Here is a 26,847-nt window from a genome sequence, read left to right on the forward strand (position 1 = left end):
TTTTGACTTGTGGATTATTGTAAAATTTCAGCTTTAATTCCACGAAAAGGAAAACTAAACAATAAACACTTAATTATTTATACCTTTAAAACATCTAAGTATTTCTGTTTACTTAAGGTGCAGGTGGGTTTAACGTGCACGTGTACCTGCGGCGGCGGCTGGTCGATGGCAGACACCACCTCAGCCGGGCTGCTCTCTGGACACTCGAACTCCACTTTGACTTTCTCCTGGAACAGAAAAAACAGATTTTATTAGTTACTCATTTCAGTGTGAGAACCATCAGTTGGAATAAAAGATGTTGATGTCAGACTGAACCTCTGAAGCCACATTAGCAAACGCTGAGCCAAACTGAGTCAGATGCTGCTTTGAATTTAAGGTGGAATGATTTTAAAAGCTCCTTATTTTCAGGGGGAATACCCACAATTCTAAGAATTGTCTCATCGTGTCCTCACCAGGAGCGACTCTCTGCACTCAGAACATGAATGCCCCCCCTGGTTGTTAGCTTCTATCACACGATGTGGCAGCAGGGGCTCAGCGGGGTTCAACAGGAAGAGGACAAACCTCCTTTAAGCCCCAGTGATTTGAAGGATATGGATAGATGGTACAGTGCACAGTGAAAATGAGTACACCCCTGTTGAAAAGTAACATTTTGAACAATATTTTAATACACACACAAGTTATTCCCAAAACGTGCATAGAGTAAGTTTAATACAACATCTGTTCAGCTTACAACAGAAAAGAAAGGTCAATAATATAACTTAAATGACATATTTGTCCATTTTTGTGAAATGATGCTGGTGCAAAAGTGAGTACACCCCTATGTTAAACTCCCTGAGAATGGGCCGTGTTGGCCCGAAATGTCATGAAAGGAAAAGGCATTAAAAGGGAGGTCATCGTTGTGCGTTTCATCCTTGCCATATCATTGTCTCATCAGAGACAAACAAACTAAGGATATGGATTGCTGGAACCATGTCCTGTGATCTGATGACACCAAGATGAACAAATTTGCTTTCGATGGTGTTAAGCCTGTGTGGTGGTAAAAGTGATTTGTACAAAGAAAAGTGCCCCATGCTTAAAGTCAAGCATAGTAGTGGGAGTGCCAGGGTTTGGGGCTGTATGGATGCCATCAACAGTAGGAAGCTGAATTTCACCAAAAGAAACATGCTTGTCAACATGTACTGTGACTACTGAAGCAGATCATGATACTCTCCATAGGCTTTCAGTCAAATCTCACACACGTCTCTTTTAGCCTGGTGCAGACTCAAAATGTAAAATTTCAATGTAAGGCAAGAATGAAACGCACAACGATGACCTCCCTTTTAATGCCTTTTCATTTCATGACATTTCGGGCCAACACGGCCCATTCTCAGGGAGTTTAACATAGGGGTGTACTCACTTTTGCACCAGCATCATTTCACAAAAATGGACAAATATGTCATTTAAGTTATATTATTGATCTTTCTTTTCTGTTGTAAGCTGAACAGATGTTGTATTAAACTTACTCTATGCACGTTTTGGGAATAACTTGTGTGTGTATTAAAATATTGTTCAAAATGTTACTTTTCAACAGGGGTGTACTCATTTTCACTGTGCACTGTAATTAAAGCTTTGGATGGTGCAAACATTGCACTGTTTAGGGGGATGTAATGTGGGCTGAGGTCAGCCTCTGCTTGTTTCATGTTTCCAGTTTGCTTTGGTCCCACATCGCACCATCCAAGCACCTGAACAGCAGGATTCAACCTTTCTGCCCTGATTATACCTGCAGTTCATACTAAACTGGAAAAAATCAGAGTCTTACCAAGTATATTTGTCTCATTTCTCGTCAAAATATCTCATTACACTTAATATCAGACACAACTGCCTAACAAGCACCATTTCAGCCAGATATAGGGACTTGTTTGACGACAATACATCTGGAATATCTTGTTAAATGAAAAAGTCTTGAAAACAAATTGTTTTGGGTCACATATCATATGAAACAAGCTTTTTTTTACATTTGAAGAGGTTTTTAAGCTAATTTCAAGATCACTTTTATCTCAAAAGTCCCAAATATCACATCTATTGGAGATTGGACTGAAGACAAGTTTCAGTGCAATCTGTTGGTTTGCTTAGCTAGGAAACTGTTTTTGAATTGGCTCTATATGAAGGAATTGGATTATTTTATAAATAATTATGATTACAATTAATTGAATTCCAATTGGCTTGAATTGGACTTTATTATCTAAGTGCCTTGAGATGACATTTGGTGTTATATAAATAAAAATTAATTGAATTGAATTGAATCTTATTTCAAGAAGTCTTGACAAGTCGATTTTCACTAGTTCCATTGGCAGATTTTTTTTCTCATTTCAAGCAAAAACGTCTTTTATTTGTTGCTTTTCTTCTTATTTTTGGAGGGGCATTTTTTCCAGTGTAAACTGGAGTAAACAAAGGCTCAAACACCAAACTAAATGACAACATGAAGACAGAGAGAACAGCTTAGACTGGGAAATTCATGCATGTGTCCAGTTTCTGTCCCATTAAAAGTTTGGTAAAGGCAACGTGTGCAAAGCATAACTCTGTAAATCATCAGCACTAACGTGTGAGGTTTAGGTTAGTGTTACCTGTTGGTATCGGTCCAGCGTGTGCACGAAGGTGTGCACGTGGTAGTGCTCCAGCAGGCGCTCCTGCAGGTAGTTGTGGCAGAGCTCGGACCAGCTGGCTCCCCGCTCCTCCGCCGCGTGCCTCGGGTTCCTGAGGCCCGGCGCGTCCACCACCATCACGGAGGCCAACGCCAGCTGCTCGCCGCTCAGAGCCCTGCGCACACAGTGTCACGCCACGGGACTTATGTTTTAAGTTTTAGGTTACGCTTTGGTTTTTAGTCCATGTTTAGTTTTTAGTTTCCCTGCACACACGGAACTGGCCGGACGGGCTCATATCGAACAGGAACGAGTTAAAATCCACAAAAGTTTAACCACAAACTCCATTTCTACTAAAGTTAGACAGTTTGGAGCTTCAATCTGTAATTTACTGATTAATTACAACCTTTGTTTAACACAAGTACAATCCCATCCCATAGTATTTTACAGTATTTTTAAAGTATTCTACATTATTTTATTATTCCAGAGTATTTTACAGTATTCTACATTATTTTACAGTATTCTACAGTGTTCTATAGTATTTTATATTATTCCAGAGTATTTTACAGTATTCTACATTATTTTACAGTATTCTACATTATTTTACAGTATTCTACAGTATTTTACAGTATTCTACATTATTTTACAGTATTCTACATTATTTTACAGTATTCTACAGTATTTTAAAGTATTATACAGTATTCTATAGTATTTTATATTATTCCAGAGTATTTTACAGTATTCTACATTATTTTATTATTCCAGAGTATTTTACAGTATTCTACATTATTTTACAGTATTCTACAGTGTTCTATAGTATTTTATATTATTCCAGAGTATTTTACAGTATTCTACATTATTTTACAGTATTCTACATTATTTTACAGTATTCTACAGTATTTTACAGTATTCTACATTATTTTACAGTATTCTACATTATTTTACAGTATTCTACAGTATTTTAAAGTATTATACAGTATTCTATAGTATTTTATATTATTCCAGAGTATTTTACAGTATTCTACAGTATTCTACATTATTTTACAGTATTCTACAGTATTTTACAGTATTCTACATTATTCTACATTATTTTACAGTATTCTACAGTATTTTACAGTATTCTACAGTATTTTACAGTATTCTACAGTATTTTACAGTATTCTACATTATTTTACAGTATTCTACAGTATTGTACAGTATTCTACATTATTTTACAGTATTCTACAGTATTCTACATTATTTTACAGTATTCTACATTATTTTACAGTATTCTACAGTATTTTATATTATTCTACATTATTTTACAGTATTCTACAGTATTCTACATTATTTTACAGTATTCTACATTATTTTACAGTATTCTACAGTATTTTATATTATTCTACATTATTTTACAGTATTCTACAGTATTCTACATTATTTTACAGTATTCTACATTATTTTACAGTATTCTACAGTATTTTACAGTATTCTACATTATTTTACAGTATTCTACATTATTTTACAGTATTCTACAGTATTTTAAAGTATTATACAGTATTCTATAGTATTTTATATTATTCCAGAGTATTTTACAGTATTCTACATTATTTTATTATTCCAGAGTATTTTACAGTATTCTACATTATTTTACAGTATTCTACAGTGTTCTATAGTATTTTATATTATTCCAGAGTATTTTACAGTATTCTACATTATTTTACAGTATTCTACATTATTTTACAGTATTCTACAGTATTTTACAGTATTCTACATTATTTTACAGTATTCTACATTATTTTACAGTATTCTACAGTATTTTAAAGTATTATACAGTATTCTATAGTATTTTATATTATTCCAGAGTATTTTACAGTATTCTACAGTATTCTACATTATTTTACAGTATTCTACAGTATTTTACAGTATTCTACATTATTCTACATTATTTTACAGTATTCTACAGTATTTTACAGTATTCTACATTATTTTACAGTATTCTACAGTATTTTACAGTATTCTACAGTATTTTACAGTATTCTACATTATTTTACAGTATTCTACAGTATTGTACAGTATTCTACATTATTTTACAGTATTCTACAGTATTCTACATTATTTTACAGTATTCTACATTATTTTACAGTATTCTACAGTATTTTATATTATTCTACATTATTTTACAGTATTCTACAGTATTTTATATTATTCTACATTATTTTACAGTATTCTACTGTATTCTACATTATTTTACAGTATTCTACATTATTTTACAGTATTCTACAGTATTTTATATTATTCTACATTATTTTACAGTATTCTACAGTATTCTACATTATTTTACAGTATTCTACAGTATTTTACAGTATTCTACATTATTTTACAGTATTCTACAGTATTCTACATTATTTTACAGTATTTTACAGTATTCTACATTATTTTACAGTATTCTACAGTATTTTATATTATTCTACATTATTTTACAGTATTCTACAGTATTTTATATTATTCTACATTATTTTACAGTATTCTACAGTATTCTACATTATTTTACAGTATTCTACATTATTCTACAGTATTTTATGTTATTCTACATTATTTTACAGTATTCTACAGTATTCTACAGTATTTTACAGTATTCTACATTATTTTACAGTATTCTACAGTATTTTACAGTATTCTACATTATTTTACAGTATTCTACAGTATTTTATATTATTCTACATTATTTTACAGTATTCTACAGTATTTTACAGTATTCTACAGTATTGTACAGTATTCTACAGTATTCTACAGTATTTTAGTATTCTACAGTATTCTACAGTATTCTACATTATTTTACAGTATTCTACAGTATTTTATGTTATTCTACATTATTTTACAGTATTCTACATTATTTTACAGTATTCTACAGTATTTTACAGTATTCTACAGTATTGTACAGTATTCTACATTATTTTACAGTATTCTACAGTATTCTACAGTATTCTACAGTATTTTTACAGTATTCTACAGTATTTTATATTATTCTACATTATTTTACAGTATTCTACAGTATTCTACAGTATTCTACAGTATTTTACAGTATTCTACAGTATTCTACATTATTTTACAGTATTCTACAGTATTCTACATTATTTTACAGTATTCTACAGTATTCTACAGTATTTGTATAGTATTCTACAGTATTTTATATTATTCTACATTATTTTACAGTATTCTACAGTATCTACAGTATTTTATATTATTCTACATTATTTTACAGTATTCTACAGTATTTTACAGTATTTGGGATGTTTACGGGTAAATCTTGAACAATTCTGTGAGTTTGACAGATTGTTTTAGACATAAAAATTATAGAACTGAAAAGCTAAGATGTAAAATAACTGTAAATAGAAACTTTAAATAACTGTATTTGTTTTAATTTAGGCTTTTGTTGACTTATTGTAATGCACGAGGCAGCCATGCTGACGTTTAACAGGTCGTTGACGTTCTTCAGAGTTTCTGAGGCAGATGTTGTTGAACTGGGAGCGTCCCAGTTTAAAGTGTAAACACAGCAGGTGTACATGTGGCCTGAGCTGCATCCATACCTGTTGATGAGGGAGACTATGACAGTGAAGAGCTCCTCGTAGAGTCCAGCAGCCATCCCATCGACACACTGAGTCGCTGTTAGACGAGGACCTGGAGGAAATAAAGGTGAATAAAGGTGGCGTTTCTTCTTCGGTGGTTCCACAATAACCTGCAGATGTCTGCAGGTTGCACCCAGAGGTGAGTAGAGTAACCAGTTACATTTACTTTTGTAAGTTTTAGAAAACATTATACTTCCAGGAGTAGTTTTAAGTCTCTGTACTTTTTACTTTTCCTTGAGTAGATGTGTGCAGCAGAAACTGTCCTCTTACTCCGCTACATTAGGCTACAATGAGCTGGTTACTTTTCTTCTTACCTCTTTGGTATTCTACGCCTCATTATTTTTATCCCCCCGCGTACGCCTCATTTTAATGTTTTATTCTGACAGAGAGAGAGACTTCCGCCAAAGGCTCTACCACCTGACTGTGTTCCACCAATCAGACGCAGCCGTGCAGTCTGGTCACGTGACCGTACTCGATCTCAGCGGCGGGACGGGTTAGCTTTAGCATTAGCAGTCGTAGCAAACAAAGAAAGAAACAGATGAAAAATGTCAGAACCAACGGTGGGAAATGCAGACGCAGACGAGGCCTCATACTGAAAGCATGTTTACCTTACAAAGAGTGAGAAACAGCAGCTACATTATGTGTCTTCTGTGTCAACCAAAACAAACGCACATTTCAGCAGAAACTCAACATCTAACTTGAGGAAACATGTAGCGCTAAGTTTCCTAAACTCGTTTTTCCCCCCATGGATAGGTGAATGTTAGTTTTTTAGGTTACATATGGGTTACATATGTTTTAAACATTTCCTAAGTCTCGTTTATTTTTTATTGAAGTTCTTGAATTTACCTGGATTATTTTAATTTAAGCTATTTTGTAATTAATTCATTCATTTTAATTTATTTGATCAATTGGATGAACTCTAATTGGCCTAAAGATGATTATTTAGTATTTTTGTCTGTCTGATTGATTAAATTAAACAATTTTTTCTCTCTTTGACTGCAGCTTTATTTCACTTGACTTGTTTCAATAAATAAAACAATAAATTTAAGACTCAAAGTGACCTAAAAGAATGCCAAAAAAAAAACACAACTGATGTCTAACACACAAAATGACCACAGAGGGGTGCAACAACCACAAAAACAGAGACATAAAGCAACAACAGCTTAGCAAAAAAAGGTAAAACAGCCACCAAGTCACAAAAAGAAGCAAAAAACAGACAAAAAGAAGCACAAAACAGACAAAAAGAAGCAAAAAACAGACAGAAAAAAACTAAAAGAAGCACAAAACAGACAAAAAGAAGCAAAAAACAGACAGAAAAAAACTAAAAGAAGCACAAAACAGACAAAAAGAAGCAAAAAACAGACAGAAACAAACAAAAAGAAGCACAAAAACAGGCAAAAAGAAGCAAAAACAGACAGAAACAAACAAAAAGAAGCACAAAAACAGACAAAAAGAAGCAAAAAACAGACAGAAACAAACAAAAAGAAGCACAAAAACAGACAAAAAGAAGTAAAAACAGACAGAAAGAAGCAAAAAACAGAGAAACAAACAAAAAGAAGCACAAAAACAGACAAAAAGAAGCATAAAAACAGACAAAAAGAAGCACAAAACAGACAGAAACAAACAAAAAGAAGCAAAAAACAGACAGAAAGAAGCAAAAAAACAGACAAAAAAGAAGCATAAAATCAGACAAAAAGAAGCACAAAACAGACAGAAACAAACAAAAAGAAGCAAAAAACAGACAAAGAGAAGCAAAAAAGAAGGAAAAAGATGATTATTTAGTATTTTTGTCTGTCTGATTGAATGCTTGTGTTAACAAATAAATCAGACGTTACTCAACAGTTACTCAGTACCTGAGTAGTTTTTTCACCTTTTTTACTCTTACTCAAATAATTATTTGGATGAATACTTTTTACTTTTACTTGAGTCATATTATTCTGAAGTAACAGGACTTTTACTTGAGTAGAATTTTTGGCTGCTCTGCCCACCTCTGGCTGCATCACACAGTCGGAAACCTTCAGCAGGCGAGTGAGTTTTACTTTTATTGTGGTTAGGTTTAGGAAACACTAAAGTAAAGACTTGTTTGCTCTCCTGTCTGAGTCACCCTCCTCTGGTTGCATTACACAGTCGTTTTATTGTATTTATCAAACAGTTTTACCGTGGTTAGGTTTAGGAAACACTAAAGTAAAGACTTGTTTGCTCTGAGTCTCACCCTCCTCTGCCTCGCTGCTTCTCTCTCTGCTGCCCCCGGTGGCTTTCTGCAGCAGCTGTCTCAGGTGATGCTTGAAGACGGCGGTGTGTAGCTCCTCCCCCTCACATCCGAGCACGCTGCTGGCCACCTGAGCGCTGTCAAAGTTCACAAACTGCCTCCTGGCCACTGCGCAGACAGACAAACAGGCGGGCTGTAACCTCTGCAGGGGAATATCTCCCAGCTGGTCACTTTTACTTCGAGTCTTCATCATTCCTGACTAACTAACAGTCTCTACTGTTGTTTTGCTGCTCTCTTTCTCAAAGTGTATCCTCAATTCAATTCAATTCATTTTTATTTATATAGCGCCAAATACAACAAATGTCATCTCAAGGCACTTAGATAATAAAGTCCAATTCATGCCAATTGGAATTCAATTAATTTTAATCATAATTATTCATAAAATAATCCAATTTGTTCATATAGGGCCAATTCAAAAACAATTTCCTAGCTAAGGAAACCAACAGATTGCACTGAAACTTGTCTTCAGTCAAATCCTCACAGTTGAGCTGCACTGGAAAAAATGCCCCTCCAAAAATAAGTAAGGAAAACAACAAATAAAACACGTTTTTGCTTGAAATAAACAAAAAAAATCTGCAAATGGAACTAGTGAAAATCGGCTTGTCAAGATTTCTTGAAATAAAAGTCTTGAAAACAAATTGTTTTGAGTCACATATCTTAAACAAGCTTTTTTTTTTACATTTGAAGAGGTTTTTAAGCTAATTTCAAGATCACTTTTATCTCAAAAGTCCCAAATATCACATTTTATTTCAACAAATCTTGACAAGTCAATTTTCACTAGTTCCATTGGCAGATTTGTTTTGCTTATTTCAAGCAAAAACGTCTTTTATTTGTTGTTTTTATACTTATTTTTGGAGGGGCATTTTTTCCAGTGTGTCAGACCAACTCGGTCATATTCACAGAACATTTGCAGGACTGTGTGGCGGATGAAGCTGATGGTTCAGCGTTACCTTTGCAGGCCCCGGCAGCTCCCAGATGGTAAATACAGGCCAGAACATGCCAGATCGCCTTCTGCTCGCCGGCTGAGAACCCCAGCGTTTCCATGGCGATCAGCAGCTTGGTGAAGGCGACGGAGGCGCGTTGTTTCTCCTCAACCTGCGAGCAGACAGAAGAAGGATGCTGTTTCTGAGAGTCAGACACTTAACAAGGTGGGAGGATGGGCAACCATTAAAATGTTTAATCTAGTTAATCGCATGATTTCCCTGATTAATCACGATTAATCTCATTTGTACGCAGAATCCAAAAATGAATCCAAAAGTAGTGTATAGCTTTTAGCATTTAGCTTTATTTTAAATGTGCTGCCATATGAATGAAAGTGCCATAACATTTGTTGTGCAAACACACTTTTAACATCAGCATCTTTCTGTAGTTTTTATGTAGAAGCCTCGCTCCACTGTCTGTTTCCTTGAATGACTTGCTGCTATCAGTTGTGTGTTTTGCCTTTAAGTGATATTTTAGACTGGAACTACTACGCTGAGAAGACAATTCAACTTGGCAGAGTTTACAGATGACTTTGGTTCTGTCGACTCCGCCGTCTGGAAGAACTTTAACATGAAAATGGCCGAGTAAAAGTTCCGTACCCTTCTCCATGTTTGGTGGATCCAAAGATTACTTTCTTTTCCTGTTCCACAGCAGACAGCAGCAGACTTTTACAAAATAAAAGCCTGTGAGCTACAGACTTTTACAAAATAAAAGCCTGGGAGCTACAGACTTTTACAAAATAAAAGCCTGGGAGCAACAGACTTTTACAAAATAAAAGTCTGTGAGCAACAGACTTTTACAATAATAAAATAAATAATAAAACAGGGGGGGTCCGTGGCGTAGTGGGCTGAGCAGGCGCCCCATGTACAGAGGCTATAGTCCTCGCTGCAGCTGGCCCCGGTTCGACGGCCCTGTGCTGCATGTTGTTCCCCCTCTCTCTGCCCCCTGCTTCCTGTCTCTCTGAACTTTCCATTAAAGGCACAAAAGCCCCCCCAAAAAATAAAAAAATAATAAATAAAAAAACTGCGTTAATGCGCGATAAAATATTTATCGGCGTTACATAATTAACGAGTTAACTCGCCCAGCCCTAATCATAACACTATAATCCTGATTCCTGTCAGCGAATACAACTGTCTGTCTTTTGGTTATTGAATCACCCTTAATTACAGATAATTGTAATTAATATTGTCCTTTTATCAGCTGAGAGCGAATGGCTCATATAATCAGAGTGTCATCATCCCACTTTAGGTGTTTAATTACCTTAACACGACACCGTTACTGGATAACGATGAGAAAAAAACAGATAACATGAAAGCATCCTCTGCGATCCCACCGGGGGGGATCACTGTACCTTTGTGGGATGGACTATACCAAAGGAGTTGGACTCGGGGAGTTGGTGCAGCTGCAGCTCCGTCCTGTTGAAGAACCAGAGATGGAAATCATGTTGAACGGGAGCAGAGAAACACTTAGAGGAAATTAATCTGGATTCAGATCCTTTCCTCGGGTTAAGTGCAAATACAACGATGTCATAATGGGCAAGAGCTGCTGTCACATAATCAGATGAACGTTAAACTCGGTAATAAATCAGATTCCCTGTCACTGAGGTCTTTGTTCCAGATTTATTAATATGAACCCAGCTGAGATGGATCAGCTGATGGAACTCAGAGAGCTGACAAGACGTCCTAAACCCTGACTTTTTAATGAGAAGTTACACGAAGCGTTGTTGAGAAGCAGCAGATTTAATCCCATAATGAGTCCATTTCCAGCAGCGAGACGACAACAAAAAGGCTCTTCTGAACCATTTTAATGATTAAATGATTTAAAGAACGAGTTAACATATTGAACATCTGACATATACACTTCAAACTATTTGAAATATTCTCTTAAAGAATTGATTTATTTTTTCATATTACGTATTTAGAACCTTTGAGAGCTGAACTGCATCATCAGTTACAGCGGGTGAAATAAGTATTGAACACGTCACCATTTTTATCAGTAAATATATTTCTAGAGGTGCTATTGACATGAAATTTTCACCAGATGTCGGTAACAACCCAAGTAATGCATACATACAAAGAAATCAAACCATAGATGTTCAGAAATTAAATTATGTGTAATAATGTGGAATGGCACTGGGAAAAAGTATTACATACTGCATACTACATACTTCCATACTGCATACTGCATACTGCATACTACATACTTCCATACTGCATACTACATACTGCATACTACATACTACATACTGCATACTACATACTTCCATACTGCATACTACATACTGCATACTACATACTTCCATACTGCATACTACATACTGCATACTACAGACCGCATACTACAGACCGCATACTACATACTACATACTGCATACTACATACTTCCATACTGCATACTGCATACTACATACTGCATACTACAGACTGCATACTACATACTACATACTGCATACTACATACTTCCATACTGCATACTACATACTACAGACTGCATACTACATACTACATACTGCATACTACATACTACATACTGCATACTACATACTACAGACTGCATACTACATACTGCATACTACATACTTCCATACTGCATACTACATACTGCATACTACAGACTGCATACTGCATACTACATACTGCATACTACATACTTCCATACTGCATACTGCATACTACAGACTGCATACTACATACTGCATACTACATACTTCCATACTGCATACTACATACTTCCATACTGCATACTACATACTGCATACTACATACTTCCATACTGCATACTACATACTACATACTACATACTGCATACTGTATACTACATACTGTATACTACATACTGTATACTACATACTGTATACTACATACTTCCATACTACATACTTCAATACTACATACTGCATAATGCATACTACATACTTCCATACTGCATACTACATACTGTATACTACATACTGCATACTACATACTTCCATACTCGATACTACATACTACATACTGCATACTACATACTTCAATACTACATACTGCATACTACATACTTCAATACTACATACTGCATACTACATACTTCCATACTCCATACTGCATACTACATACTTCCATACTGCATACTACATACTGCATACTACATACTTCCATACTGCATACTACATACTGCATACTACATACTTCCATACTGCATACTACATACTACATACTGCATACTCATCGATCAGACAGTATGCAGAGCATTTACCCACAATGCATTTCGCTCCTGCCCGAGCTGAAATCAGCCGGCCTGAAGCTGATTTCTCTTAAGCTCTAAACTCTGTAAACTTTAGCAACATTTGAAACATTTTCAGGAGAGAAAGTAGTCGTTTAGATCCCCAACGTGTTGAAAACCTGACAAAATACCGGCTGTTTACAATTTTGTTCCCACGAATTCGGCGCTACTAAAGCTAGCCGCAGTGAGCAACGCACTTCCGGTTATTTTCACAAAATAAAATACCCGTTGCCTTTTATCATAGGGAAAGCCATTACCATACAATTGGTGCTTTTGTTTTGAAAACAGGAAGTGAACCTACCCTCGTTGTAGCTAGCTTGAAACTGCCGTTTTGACAGGAAATGACGATCGGCGACGTCACGCTACGTTGCATCTTGGGTAGTTTGAGTATGAGTAGTAACCTCATGATGCATACCCAACATTTCAGAGAATCTAGTATGCATCCGGGAACTTCTCGCTTACTCAAACTCGCATACTAACTCAGAAAGTTAGTAGGAGAAGTAGGAGAAGTAGGAAAGTATGCGGTTTGGAACACAGCCTTTGTTAATCAGGCGTCAGTAAAGTGAGCAGAACTGAGAGTAAGAATGCAGAGGGACAGAAAACAGAAACAGAAAAGCAGAGGACGCTGAGTTTCCAGATGTGGAAGCTACCTGGTCTCCGTGCTGATTCCTGCCAGCATCTGAGAGAAGACCAGGAAGTTGCTCTCTCCTGGAGATTTATGGCACACCTTCCACTTGTCCAACATCATGGTCTGCGGGGAGAAGAAGGAGAGCTCACGGAGGGCAAGAAGAACCCGTCAGCTTGTTTACTGACATGCGTGTGCGTGTACCTGCAGGTGTCCGGCAGCGACCTGCCCGGCGTGGTTAAAGTCCAGAGAGAAGACCATGGCGAATCGAGACGAGGCGTCGCTGTGCGGAGAGCTGACGCAGCCGAAGGATCTGAGGATGGTGAACATGGCCTGAAGGCGCTCCCCTGGAGACAGAAAACAGCCTCAGTTAGAGAGGAATCCCTCCAGCTGCCGAGAGGTGAGGAACCATTTCAGCGCATCTTTAATGTGGCAGCAGCGCGTCATCAAATCATATCAAATCAAATCAAATCAAATCAAGTCATGTCATGTCATGTCATGTCATGTCATGTCAAATCAAATCATATCAAATCAAATCAAATCAAGTCAAATCATATCATATCAAATCAAATCATATCAAATCATATCATATTAAAATAAAACAAATCAAATCAAATCAAATCATATCAAATCAAATCATATCAAATCATATCATATTAAAATAAAACAAATCATATCAAATCAAATCATATCAAATCAAATCATATCATATTAAAATAAATCAAATCATATCAAATCAAATCATATCAAATCAAATCATATCAAATCATATCATATTAAAATAAAACAAATCATATCAAATCAAATCATATCAAATCAAATCATATTAAAATAAAACAAATCATATCAAATCAAATCATATCAAATCAAATCATATCAAATCATATCATATTAAAATAAAACAAATCATATCAAATCAAATCATATCAAATCAAATCATATCATATTAAAATAAATCAAATCATATCAAATCAAATCATATCAAATCAAATCAAATCATATCAAATCAAATCATATCATATTAAAATAAATCAAATCATATCAAATCAAATCATATCAAATCAAATCATATCATATTAAAATAAATCAAATCAAATCATATCAAATCAAATCATATCAAATCAAATCATATCAAATCATATCATATTAAAATAAATCAAATCATATCAAATCAAATCATATCAAATCAAATCATATCAAATCAAATCATATCATATTAAAATAAATCAAATCAAATCATATCAAATCATATCAAATCATATCAAATCATATCAAATCATATCATATTAAAATAAATCAAATCAAATCAAATCAAATCATATCAAATCAAATCAAATCATATCAAATCAAATCATATCAAATCATATCAAATCAAATCATATCATATCAAATCAAATCAAATTATTTGTAGCACATTTCATGTACAAACAGTTCAAAGTGCTTCACATAAAATAAAAGCATTGCAGCAGGGAGTGGAAGAAGCATTAAAAATACATAAAAGAATATAAAGAGAAACAAATAAAATAATTAAAATGATTAAAAGAACATAAAGAGAAACAAATAAATATATTAAAATGATTAAAAGAAGAGAAAGAGAAAGAAATAGAATAATTAAAATGATTAAAAGAACATAAAGAGAAACAAATAAAATAATTAAAATGATTAAAAGAATATAAAGAGAAACAAATAAATATATTAAAATGATTAAAAGAAGAGAAAGAGAAAGAAATAGAATAATTAAAATGATTAAAAGAACATAAAGAGAAACAAATAAAATAATTAAAATGATTAAAAACCAGCAACAGTCCAGATAAGTTCAAAGATATCGTGCAGATTTCATGCATAGACACATGAGAACAGAAATGTTTTTAACCTGGATTTAAAAATGTCTCCATTTGGTGAAAGTTTAATCTCCACTGGCAGTTTGTTCCACTTGTTTGCAGCATAACAGCTAAATGCTGCTTCTCCATGTTTAGTCTGGACTCTGGACTGGACCAGCTGACCTGAGTCCTTGGATCTAAGAGCTCTGCTGGCTTTATATTCTCTGAACAGATCACAGATGTATCCAGACACTGACACAGTACGTCTGCTGGGCTGCAGTCGCCATGGTGACAGAGACACATAAAGTTGTGTATCGTCTGCATAAACTGTGATAATTGATGTTAAAGTTCTGCAATATCTGACCCAAAGGGAGCATATACAAGTTAAACAGAAGAGGTCCAAGAATTGACCCCTGGGGGACTCCACAAGTCATGGCCACTGAGACCTGCTGGTCCTGAACCTCCTCCAGCCAAACCAGAGTTTACCTCAGAGTTTACAGTCAGAACCACCTCAGAGTTTACAGCCAGAACCACCTCAGAGTTTACAGCCAGAACCACCTCAGAGTTTACAGTCAGAACCACCTCAGAGTTTACAGTCAGAACCACCTCAGAGTTTACAGAACCACCTCAGAGTTTACAGCCAGCACCACCTCAGAGTTTACAGAACCACCTCAGAGTTTACAGTCAGAACCACCTCAGAGTTTACAGTCAGAACCACCTCAGAGTTTACAGTCAGAACCACCTCAGAGTTTACAGAACCACCTCAGAGTTTACAGAACCACCTCAGAGTTTACAGTCAGAACCACCTCAGAGTTTACAGCCAGAACCACCTCAGAGTTTACAGCCAGAACCACCTCAGAGTTTACAGTCAGAACCACCTCAGAGTTTACAGTCAGAACCACCTCAGAGTTTACAGAACCACCTCAGAGTTTACAGAACCACCTCAGAGTTTACAGTCAGAACCACCTCAGAGTTTACAGTCAGAACCACCTCAGAGTTTACAGCCAGAACCACCTCAGAGTTTACAGAACCACCTCAGAGTTTACAGTCAGAACCACCTCAGAGTTTACAGAACCACCTCAGAGTTTACAGTCAGAACCACCTCAGAGTTTACAGTCAGAACCACCTCAGAGTTTACAGCCAGAACCACCTCAGAGTTTACAGTCAGAACCACCTCAGAGTTTACAGTCAGAACCACCTCAGAGTTTACAGAACCACCTCAGAGTTTACAGAACCACCTCAGAGTTTACAGTCAGAATCACCTCAGAACCACCTCAGAGTTTACAGTCAGAACCACCTCAGAGTTTACAGAACCACCTCAGAGTTTACAGTCAGAACCACCTCAGAACCACCTCAGAGTTTACAGTCAGAATCACCTCAGAACCACCTCAGAGTTTACAGTCAGAACCACCTCAGAACCACCTCAGAGTTTACAGTCAGAACCACCTCAGAGTTTACAGAACCACCTCAGAGTTTACAGCCAGAACCACCTCAGAGTTTACAGTCAGAACCACCTCAGAACCACCTCAGAGTTTACAGTCAGAACCACCTCAGAACCACCTCAGAGTTTACAGTCAGAACCACCTCAGAGTTTACAGAACCACCTCAGAGTTTACAGTCAGAACCACCTCAGAGTTTACAGAACCACCTCAGAGTTTACAGTCAGAACCACCTCAGAGTTTACAGCCAGAACCACCTCAGAGTTTACAGAACTACCTCAGAACCACCTCAGAGTTTACAGTCAGAACCACCTCAGAGTTTACAGAACCACCTCAGAGTTTACAGTCAGAACCACCTCAGAACCACCTCAGAGTTTACAGTCAGAACCACCTCAGAGTTTACAGAACCACCTCAGAGTTTACAGTCAGAACCACCTCAGAGTTTACAGAACCACCTCAGAGTTTACAGCCAGAACCACCTCAGAGTTTACAGCCAGAACCACCTCAGAGTTTACAGAACCACCTCAGAGTTTACAGTCAGAACCACCTCAGAGTTTACAGCCAGAACCACCTCAGAGTTTACAGCCAGAACCACCTCAGAGTTTACAGAACCACCTCAGAGTTTACAGCCAGAACCACCTCAGAGTTTACAGAACCACCTCAGAGTTTACAGAACCACCTCAGAGTTTACAGCCAGAACCACCTCAGAGTTTACAGAACCACCTCAGAGTTTACAGAACCACCTCAGAGTTTACAGTCAGAACCACCTCAGAGTTTACAGCCAGAACCACCTCAGAGTTTACAGAACCACCTCAGAGTTTACAGTCAGAACCACCTCAGAGTTTACAGCCAGAACCACCTCAGAGTTTACAGTCAGAACCACCTCAGAGTTTACAGCCAGAACCACCTCAGAGTTTACAGTCAGAACCACCTCAGAGTTTACAGTCAGAACCACCTCAGAGTTTACAGTCAGAACCACCTCAGAGTTTACAGTCAGAACCACCTCAGAGTTTACAGCCAGAACCACCTCAGAGTTTACAGCCAGAACCACCTCAGAGTTTACAGTCAGAACCACCTCAGAGTTTACAGTCAGAACCACCTCAGAACCACCTCAGAGTTTACAGCCAGAACCACCTCAGAGTTTACAGCCAGAACCACCTCAGAGTTTACAGCCAGAACCACCTCAGAGTTTACAGTCAGAACCACCTCAGAGTTTACAGTCAGAACCACCTCAGAGATTACAGAACCACCTCAGAGTTTACAGCCAGAACCACCTCAGAGTTTACAGCCAGAACCACCTCAGAGTTTACAGAACCACCTCAGAGTTTACAGCCAGAACCACCTCAGAGTTTACAGCCAGAACCACCTCAGAGTTTACAGTCAGAACCACCTCAGAGTTTACAGTCAGAACCACCTCAGAGTTTACAGCCAGAACCACCTCAGAACCACCTCAGAGTTTACAGTCAGAACCACCTCAGAACCACCTCAGAGTTTACAGTCAGAACCACCTCAGAGTTTACAGCCAGAACCACCTCAGAGTTTACAGAACCACCTCAGAGTTTACAGAACCACCTCAGAGTTTACAGTCAGAATCACCTCAGAACCACCTCAGAGTTTACAGTCAGAACCACCTCAGAACCACCTCAGAGTTTACAGTCAGAACCACCTCAGAGTTTACAGAACCACCTCAGAGTTTACAGCCAGAACCACCTCAGAGTTTACAGTCAGAACCACCTCAGAACCACCTCAGAGTTTACAGTCAGAACCACCTCAGAACCACCTCAGAGTTTACAGTCAGAACCACCTCAGAGTTTACAGAACCACCTCAGAGTTTACAGTCAGAACCACCTCAGAGTTTACAGCCAGAACCACCTCAGAGTTTACAGAACTACCTCAGAACCACCTCAGAGTTTACACAACCACCTCAGAGTTTACAGTCAGAACCACCTCAGAGTTTACAGCCAGAACCACCTCAGAGTTTACAGCCAGAACCACCTCAGAGTTTACAGAACCACCTCAGAGTTTACAGCCAGAACCACCTCAGAGTTTACAGAACCACCTCAGAGTTTACAGAACCACCTCAGAGTTTACAGTCAGAACCACCTCAGAGTTTACAGCCAGAACCACCTCAGAGTTTACAGAACCACCTCAGAGTTTACAGTCAGAACCACCTCAGAGTTTACAGCCAGAACCACCTCAGAGTTTACAGTCAGAACCACCTCAGAGTTTACAGCCAGAACCACCTCAGAGTTTACAGCCAGAACCACCTCAGAGTTTACAGAACCACCTCAGAGTTTACAGAACCACCTCAGAGTTTACAGCCAGAACCACCTCAGAGTTTACAGCCAGAACCACCTCAGAACCACCTCAGAGTTTACAGCCAGAACCACCTCAGAACCACCTCAGAGTTTACAGCCAGAACCATCTCAGAACCACCTCAGAGTTTACAGCCAGAACCACCTCAGAGTTTACAGCCAGAACCACCTCAGAACCACCTCAGAGTTTACAGCCAGAACCACCTCAGAACCACCTCAGAGTTTACAGCCAGAACCACCTCCGAACCACCTCAGAGTTTACAGCCAGAACCACCTCAGAGTTTACAGCCAGAACCATCTCAGAACCACCTCAGAGTTTACAGCCAGAACCACCTCAGAACCACCTCAGAGTTTACAGTCAGAACCACCTCAGAACCACCTCAGAGTTTACAGTCAGAACCACCTCAGAACCACCTCAGAGTTTACAGTCAGAACCACCTCAGAGTTTACAGAACCACCTCAGAACCACCTCAGAGTTTACACAACCACCTCAGAGTTTACAGTCAGAACCACCTCAGAGTTTACAGCCAGAACCACCTCAGAGTTTACAGCCAGAACCACCTCAGAGTTTACAGAACCACCTCAGAGTTTACAGCCAGAACCACCTCAGAGTTTACAGAACCACCTCAGAGTTTACAGAACCACCTCAGAGTTTACAGTCAGAACCACCTCAGAGTTTACAGCCAGAACCACCTCAGAGTTTACAGTCAGAACCACCTCAGAGTTTACAGTCAGAACCACCTCAGAGTTTACAGCCAGAACCACCTCAGAGTTTACAGCCAGAACCACCTCAGAGTTTACAGCCAGAACCACCTCAGAGTTTACAGAACCACCTCAGAGTTTACAGCCAGAACCACCTCAGAGTTTACAGCCAGAACCACCTCAGAACCACCTCAGAGTTTACAGTCAGAACCACCTCAGAGTTTACAGAACCACCTCAGAGTTTACAGTCAGAACCACCTCAGAACCACCTCAGAGTTTACAGTCAGAATCACCTCAGAACCACCTCAGAGTTTACAGTCAGAACCACCTCAGAACCACCTCAGAGTTTACAGTCAGAACCACCTCAGAGTTTACAGAACCACCTCAGAGTTTACAGCCAGAACCACCTCAGAGTTTACAGTCAGAACCACCTCAGAACCACCTCAGAGTTTACAGTCAGAACCACCTCAGAACCACCTCAGAGTTTACAGTCAGAACCACCTCAGAGTTTACAGAACCACCTCAGAGTTTACAGTCAGAACCACCTCAGAGTTTACAGTCAGAACCACCTCAGAGTTTACAGCCAGAACCACCTCAGAGTTTACAGAACCACCTCAGAGTTTACAGTCAGAACCACCTCAGAGTTTACAGAACCACCTCAGAGTTTACAGTCAGAACCACCTCAGAGTTTACAGTCAGAACCACCTCAGAGTTTACAGCCAGAACCACCTCAGAGTTTACAGTCAGAACCACCTCAGAGTTTACAGTCAGAACCACCTCAGAGTTTACAGAACCACCTCAGAGTTTACAGAACCACCTCAGAGTTTACAGTCAGAATCACCTCAGAACCACCTCAGAGTTTACAGTCAGAACCACCTCAGAGTTTACAGAACCACCTCAGAGTTTACAGTCAGAACCACCTCAGAACCACCTCAGAGTTTACAGTCAGAATCACCTCAGAACCACCTCAGAGTTTACAGTCAGAACCACCTCAGAACCACCTCAGAGTTTACAGTCAGAACCACCTCAGAGTTTACAGAACCACCTCAGAGTTTACAGCCAGAACCACCTCAGAGTTTACAGTCAGAACCACCTCAGAACCACCTCAGAGTTTACAGTCAGAACCACCTCAGAACCACCTCAGAGTTTACAGTCAGAACCACCTCAGAGTTTACAGAACCACCTCAGAGTTTACAGTCAGAACCACCTCAGAGTTTACAGAACCACCTCAGAGTTTACAGTCAGAACCACCTCAGAGTTTACAGCCAGAACCACCTCAGAGTTTACAGAACTACCTCAGAACCACCTCAGAGTTTACAGTCAGAACCACCTCAGAGTTTACAGAACCACCTCAGAGTTTACAGTCAGAACCACCTCAGAACCACCTCAGAGTTTACAGTCAGAACCACCTCAGAGTTTACAGAACCACCTCAGAGTTTACAGTCAGAACCACCTCAGAGTTTACAGAACCACCTCAGAGTTTACAGCCAGAACCACCTCAGAGTTTACAGCCAGAACCACCTCAGAGTTTACAGAACCACCTCAGAGTTTACAGTCAGAACCACCTCAGAGTTTACAGCCAGAACCACCTCAGAGTTTACAGCCAGAACCACCTCAGAGTTTACAGAACCACCTCAGAGTTTACAGCCAGAACCACCTCAGAGTTTACAGAACCACCTCAGAGTTTACAGAACCACCTCAGAGTTTACAGCCAGAACCACCTCAGAGTTTACAGAACCACCTCAGAGTTTACAGAACCACCTCAGAGTTTACAGTCAGAACCACCTCAGAGTTTACAGCCAGAACCACCTCAGAGTTTACAGAACCACCTCAGAGTTTACAGTCAGAACCACCTCAGAGTTTACAGCCAGAACCACCTCAGAGTTTACAGTCAGAACCACCTCAGAGTTTACAGCCAGAACCACCTCAGAGTTTACAGTCAGAACCACCTCAGAGTTTACAGTCAGAACCACCTCAGAGTTTACAGTCAGAACCACCTCAGAGTTTACAGTCAGAACCACCTCAGAGTTTACAGCCAGAACCACCTCAGAGTTTACAGCCAGAACCACCTCAGAGTTTACAGTCAGAACCACCTCAGAGTTTACAGTCAGAACCACCTCAGAACCACCTCAGAGTTTACAGCCAGAACCACCTCAGAGTTTACAGCCAGAACCACCTCAGAGTTTACAGCCAGAACCACCTCAGAGTTTACAGTCAGAACCACCTCAGAGTTTACAGTCAGAACCACCTCAGAGATTACAGAACCACCTCAGAGTTTACAGCCAGAACCACCTCAGAGTTTACAGCCAGAACCACCTCAGAGTTTACAGAACCACCTCAGAGTTTACAGCCAGAACCACCTCAGAGTTTACAGCCAGAACCACCTCAGAGTTTACAGTCAGAACCACCTCAGAGTTTACAGTCAGAACCACCTCAGAGTTTACAGCCAGAACCACCTCAGAACCACCTCAGAGTTTACAGTCAGAACCACCTCAGAACCACCTCAGAGTTTACAGTCAGAACCACCTCAGAGTTTACAGCCAGAACCACCTCAGAGTTTACAGAACCACCTCAGAGTTTACAGAACCACCTCAGAGTTTACAGTCAGAATCACCTCAGAACCACCTCAGAGTTTACAGTCAGAACCACCTCAGAACCACCTCAGAGTTTACAGTCAGAACCACCTCAGAGTTTACAGAACCACCTCAGAGTTTACAGCCAGAACCACCTCAGAGTTTACAGTCAGAACCACCTCAGAACCACCTCAGAGTTTACAGTCAGAACCACCTCAGAACCACCTCAGAGTTTACAGTCAGAACCACCTCAGAGTTTACAGAACCACCTCAGAGTTTACAGTCAGAACCACCTCAGAGTTTACAGCCAGAACCACCTCAGAGTTTACAGAACTACCTCAGAACCACCTCAGAGTTTACACAACCACCTCAGAGTTTACAGTCAGAACCACCTCAGAGTTTACAGCCAGAACCACCTCAGAGTTTACAGCCAGAACCACCTCAGAGTTTACAGAACCACCTCAGAGTTTACAGCCAGAACCACCTCAGAGTTTACAGAACCACCTCAGAGTTTACAGAACCACCTCAGAGTTTACAGTCAGAACCACCTCAGAGTTTACAGCCAGAACCACCTCAGAGTTTACAGAACCACCTCAGAGTTTACAGTCAGAACCACCTCAGAGTTTACAGCCAGAACCACCTCAGAGTTTACAGTCAGAACCACCTCAGAGTTTACAGCCAGAACCACCTCAGAGTTTACAGCCAGAACCACCTCAGAGTTTACAGAACCACCTCAGAGTTTACAGAACCACCTCAGAGTTTACAGCCAGAACCACCTCAGAGTTTACAGCCAGAACCACCTCAGAACCACCTCAGAGTTTACAGCCAGAACCACCTCAGAACCACCTCAGAGTTTACAGCCAGAACCATCTCAGAACCACCTCAGAGTTTACAGCCAGAACCACCTCAGAGTTTACAGCCAGAACCACCTCAGAACCACCTCAGAGTTTACAGCCAGAACCACCTCAGAACCACCTCAGAGTTTACAGCCAGAACCACCTCCGAACCACCTCAGAGTTTACAGCCAGAACCACCTCAGAGTTTACAGCCAGAACCATCTCAGAACCACCTCAGAGTTTACAGCCAGAACCACCTCAGAACCACCTCAGAGTTTACAGTCAGAACCACCTCAGAACCACCTCAGAGTTTACAGTCAGAACCACCTCAGAACCACCTCAGAGTTTACAGTCAGAACCACCTCAGAGTTTACAGAACCACCTCAGAACCACCTCAGAGTTTACACAACCACCTCAGAGTTTACAGTCAGAACCACCTCAGAGTTTACAGCCAGAACCACCTCAGAGTTTACAGCCAGAACCACCTCAGAGTTTACAGAACCACCTCAGAGTTTACAGCCAGAACCACCTCAGAGTTTACAGAACCACCTCAGAGTTTACAGAACCACCTCAGAGTTTACAGTCAGAACCACCTCAGAGTTTACAGCCAGAACCACCTCAGAGTTTACAGTCAGAACCACCTCAGAGTTTACAGTCAGAACCACCTCAGAGTTTACAGCCAGAACCACCTCAGAGTTTACAGCCAGAACCACCTCAGAGTTTACAGCCAGAACCACCTCAGAGTTTACAGAACCACCTCAGAGTTTACAGCCAGAACCACCTCAGAGTTTACAGCCAGAACCACCTCAGAACCACCTCAGAGTTTACAGTCAGAACCACCTCAGAGTTTACAGAACCACCTCAGAGTTTACAGTCAGAACCACCTCAGAACCACCTCAGAGTTTACAGTCAGAATCACCTCAGAACCACCTCAGAGTTTACAGTCAGAACCACCTCAGAACCACCTCAGAGTTTACAGTCAGAACCACCTCAGAGTTTACAGAACCACCTCAGAGTTTACAGCCAGAACCACCTCAGAGTTTACAGTCAGAACCACCTCAGAACCACCTCAGAGTTTACAGTCAGAACCACCTCAGAACCACCTCAGAGTTTACAGTCAGAACCACCTCAGAGTTTACAGAACCACCTCAGAGTTTACAGTCAGAACCACCTCAGAGTTTACAGAACCACCTCAGAGTTTACAGTCAGAACCACCTCAGAGTTTACAGCCAGAACCACCTCAGAGTTTACAGAACTACCTCAGAACCACCTCAGAGTTTACAGTCAGAACCACCTCAGAGTTTACAGAACCACCTCAGAGTTTACAGTCAGAACCACCTCAGAACCACCTCAGAGTTTACAGTCAGAACCACCTCAGAGTTTACAGAACCACCTCAGAGTTTACAGTCAGAACCACCTCAGAGTTTACAGAACCACCTCAGAGTTTACAGCCAGAACCACCTCAGAGTTTACAGCCAGAACCACCTCAGAGTTTACAGAACCACCTCAGAGTTTACAGTCAGAACCACCTCAGAGTTTACAGCCAGAACCACCTCAGAGTTTACAGCCAGAACCACCTCAGAGTTTACAGAACCACCTCAGAGTTTACAGCCAGAACCACCTCAGAGTTTACAGAACCACCTCAGAGTTTACAGAACCACCTCAGAGTTTACAGTCAGAACCACCTCAGAGTTTACAGCCAGAACCACCTCAGAGTTTACAGTCAGAACCACCTCAGAGTTTACAGTCAGAACCACCTCAGAGTTTACAGTCAGAACCACCTCAGAGTTTACAGTCAGAACCACCTCAGAGTTTACAGCCAGAACCACCTCAGAGTTTACAGCCAGAACCACCTCAGAGTTTACAGTCAGAACCACCTCAGAGTTTACAGTCAGAACCACCTCAGAACCACCTCAGAGTTTACAGCCAGAACCACCTCAGAGTTTACAGCCAGAACCACCTCAGAGTTTACAGCCAGAACCACCTCAGAGTTTACAGTCAGAACCACCTCAGAGTTTACAGTCAGAACCACCTCAGAGTTTACAGAACCACCTCAGAGTTTACAGCCAGAACCACCTCAGAGTTTACAGCCAGAACCACCTCAGAGTTTACAGAACCACCTCAGAGTTTACAGCCAGAACCACCTCAGAGTTTACAGCCAGAACCACCTCAGAGTTTACAGTCAGAACCACCTCAGAGTTTACAGTCAGAACCACCTCAGAGTTTACAGCCAGAACCACCTCAGAACCACCTCAGAGTTTACAGTCAGAACCACCTCAGAACCACCTCAGAGTTTACAGTCAGAACCACCTCAGAGTTTACAGCCAGAACCACCTCAGAGTTTACAGAACCACCTCAGAGTTTACAGTCAGAATCACCTCAGAACCACCTCAGAGTTTACAGTCAGAACCACCTCAGAACCACCTCAGAGTTTACAGTCAGAACCACCTCAGAGTTTACAGAACCACCTCAGAGTTTACAGCCAGAACCACCTCAGAGTTTACAGTCAGAACCACCTCAGAACCACCTCAGAGTTTACAGTCAGAACCACCTCAGAGTTTACAGCCAGAACCACCTCAGAGTTTACAGCCAGAACCACCTCAGAGTTTACAGAACCACCTCAGAGTTTACAGCCAGAACCACCTCAGAGTTTACAGAACCACCTCAGAGTTTACAGAACCACCTCAGAGTTTACAGTCAGAACCACCTCAGAGTTTACAGCCAGAACCACCTCAGAGTTTACAGAACCACCTCAGAGTTTACAGTCAGAACCACCTCAGAGTTTACAGCCAGAACCACCTCAGAGTTTACAGTCAGAACCACCTCAGAGTTTACAGCCAGAACCACCTCAGAGTTTACAGCCAGAACCACCTCAGAGTTTACAGAACCACCTCAGAGTTTACAGAACCACCTCAGAGTTTACAGCCAGAACCACCTCAGAGTTTACAGCCAGAACCACCTCAGAACCACCTCAGAGTTTACAGCCAGAACCACCTCAGAACCACCTCAGAGTTTACAGCCAGAACCATCTCAGAACCACCTCAGAGTTTACAGCCAGAACCACCTCAGAGTTTACAGCCAGAACCACCTCAGAACCACCTCAGAGTTTACAGCCAGAACCACCTCAGAACCACCTCAGAGTTTACAGCCAGAACCACCTCCGAACCACCTCAGAGTTTACAGCCAGAACCACCTCAGAGTTTACAGCCAGAACCATCTCAGAACCACCTCAGAGTTTACAGCCAGAACCACCTCAGAACCACCTCAGAGTTTACAGTCAGAACCACCTCAGAACCACCTCAGAGTTTACAGCCAGAACCACCTCAGAGTTTACAGTCAGAACCACCTCAGAACCACCTCAGAGTTTACAGTCAGAACCACCTCAGAACCACCTCAGAGTTTACAGTCAGAACCACCTCAGAGTTTACAGAACCACCTCAGAACCACCTCAGAGTTTACACAACCACCTCAGAGTTTACAGTCAGAACCACCTCAGAGTTTACAGCCAGAACCACCTCAGAGTTTACAGCCAGAACCACCTCAGAGTTTACAGAACCACCTCAGAGTTTACAGCCAGAACCACCTCAGAGTTTACAGAACCACCTCAGAGTTTACAGAACCACCTCAGAGTTTACAGTCAGAACCACCTCAGAGTTTACAGCCAGAACCACCTCAGAGTTTACAGTCAGAACCACCTCAGAGTTTACAGTCAGAACCACCTCAGAGTTTACAGCCAGAACCACCTCAGAGTTTACAGCCAGAACCACCTCAGAGTTTACAGCCAGAACCACCTCAGAGTT

The 26,847-nt window shown here is 40.1% G+C and overlaps 1 protein-coding gene across 4 annotated transcripts in view; it reads right to left on the reverse strand.

The window, feature by feature from the left end:
- myo18b (myosin XVIIIB) overlaps window positions 1–26,847 on the reverse strand; it is an 85,473-nt gene that overhangs the window by 38,422 nt on the left and 20,204 nt on the right. For 3 of the 4 annotated variants that reach the window (XM_075456579.1, XM_075456580.1, XM_075456578.1), the window contains exons 9-16: window positions 13,567–13,709; window positions 13,388–13,488; window positions 10,828–10,891; window positions 9,446–9,590; window positions 8,439–8,603; window positions 6,188–6,278; window positions 2,604–2,796; window positions 147–227 (exon numbers count right to left, since the gene is read on the reverse strand). In XM_075456579.1, the coding sequence (XP_075312694.1) occupies window positions 147–227; window positions 2,604–2,796; window positions 6,188–6,278; window positions 8,439–8,603; window positions 9,446–9,590; window positions 10,828–10,891; window positions 13,388–13,488; window positions 13,567–13,709 (983 nt within the window). The remainder of the gene's footprint in view (window positions 1–146; window positions 228–2,603; window positions 2,797–6,187; window positions 6,279–8,438; window positions 8,604–9,445; window positions 9,591–10,827; window positions 10,892–13,387; window positions 13,489–13,566; window positions 13,710–26,847) is intronic. The other variant, XM_075456581.1, reaches the window with a different exon arrangement.

The sequence above is a fragment of the Odontesthes bonariensis genome, chromosome 22 (genome assembly GCF_027942865.1).
Source record: "Odontesthes bonariensis isolate fOdoBon6 chromosome 22, fOdoBon6.hap1, whole genome shotgun sequence".
Taxonomy (NCBI): domain Eukaryota; kingdom Metazoa; phylum Chordata; class Actinopteri; order Atheriniformes; family Atherinopsidae; genus Odontesthes; species Odontesthes bonariensis.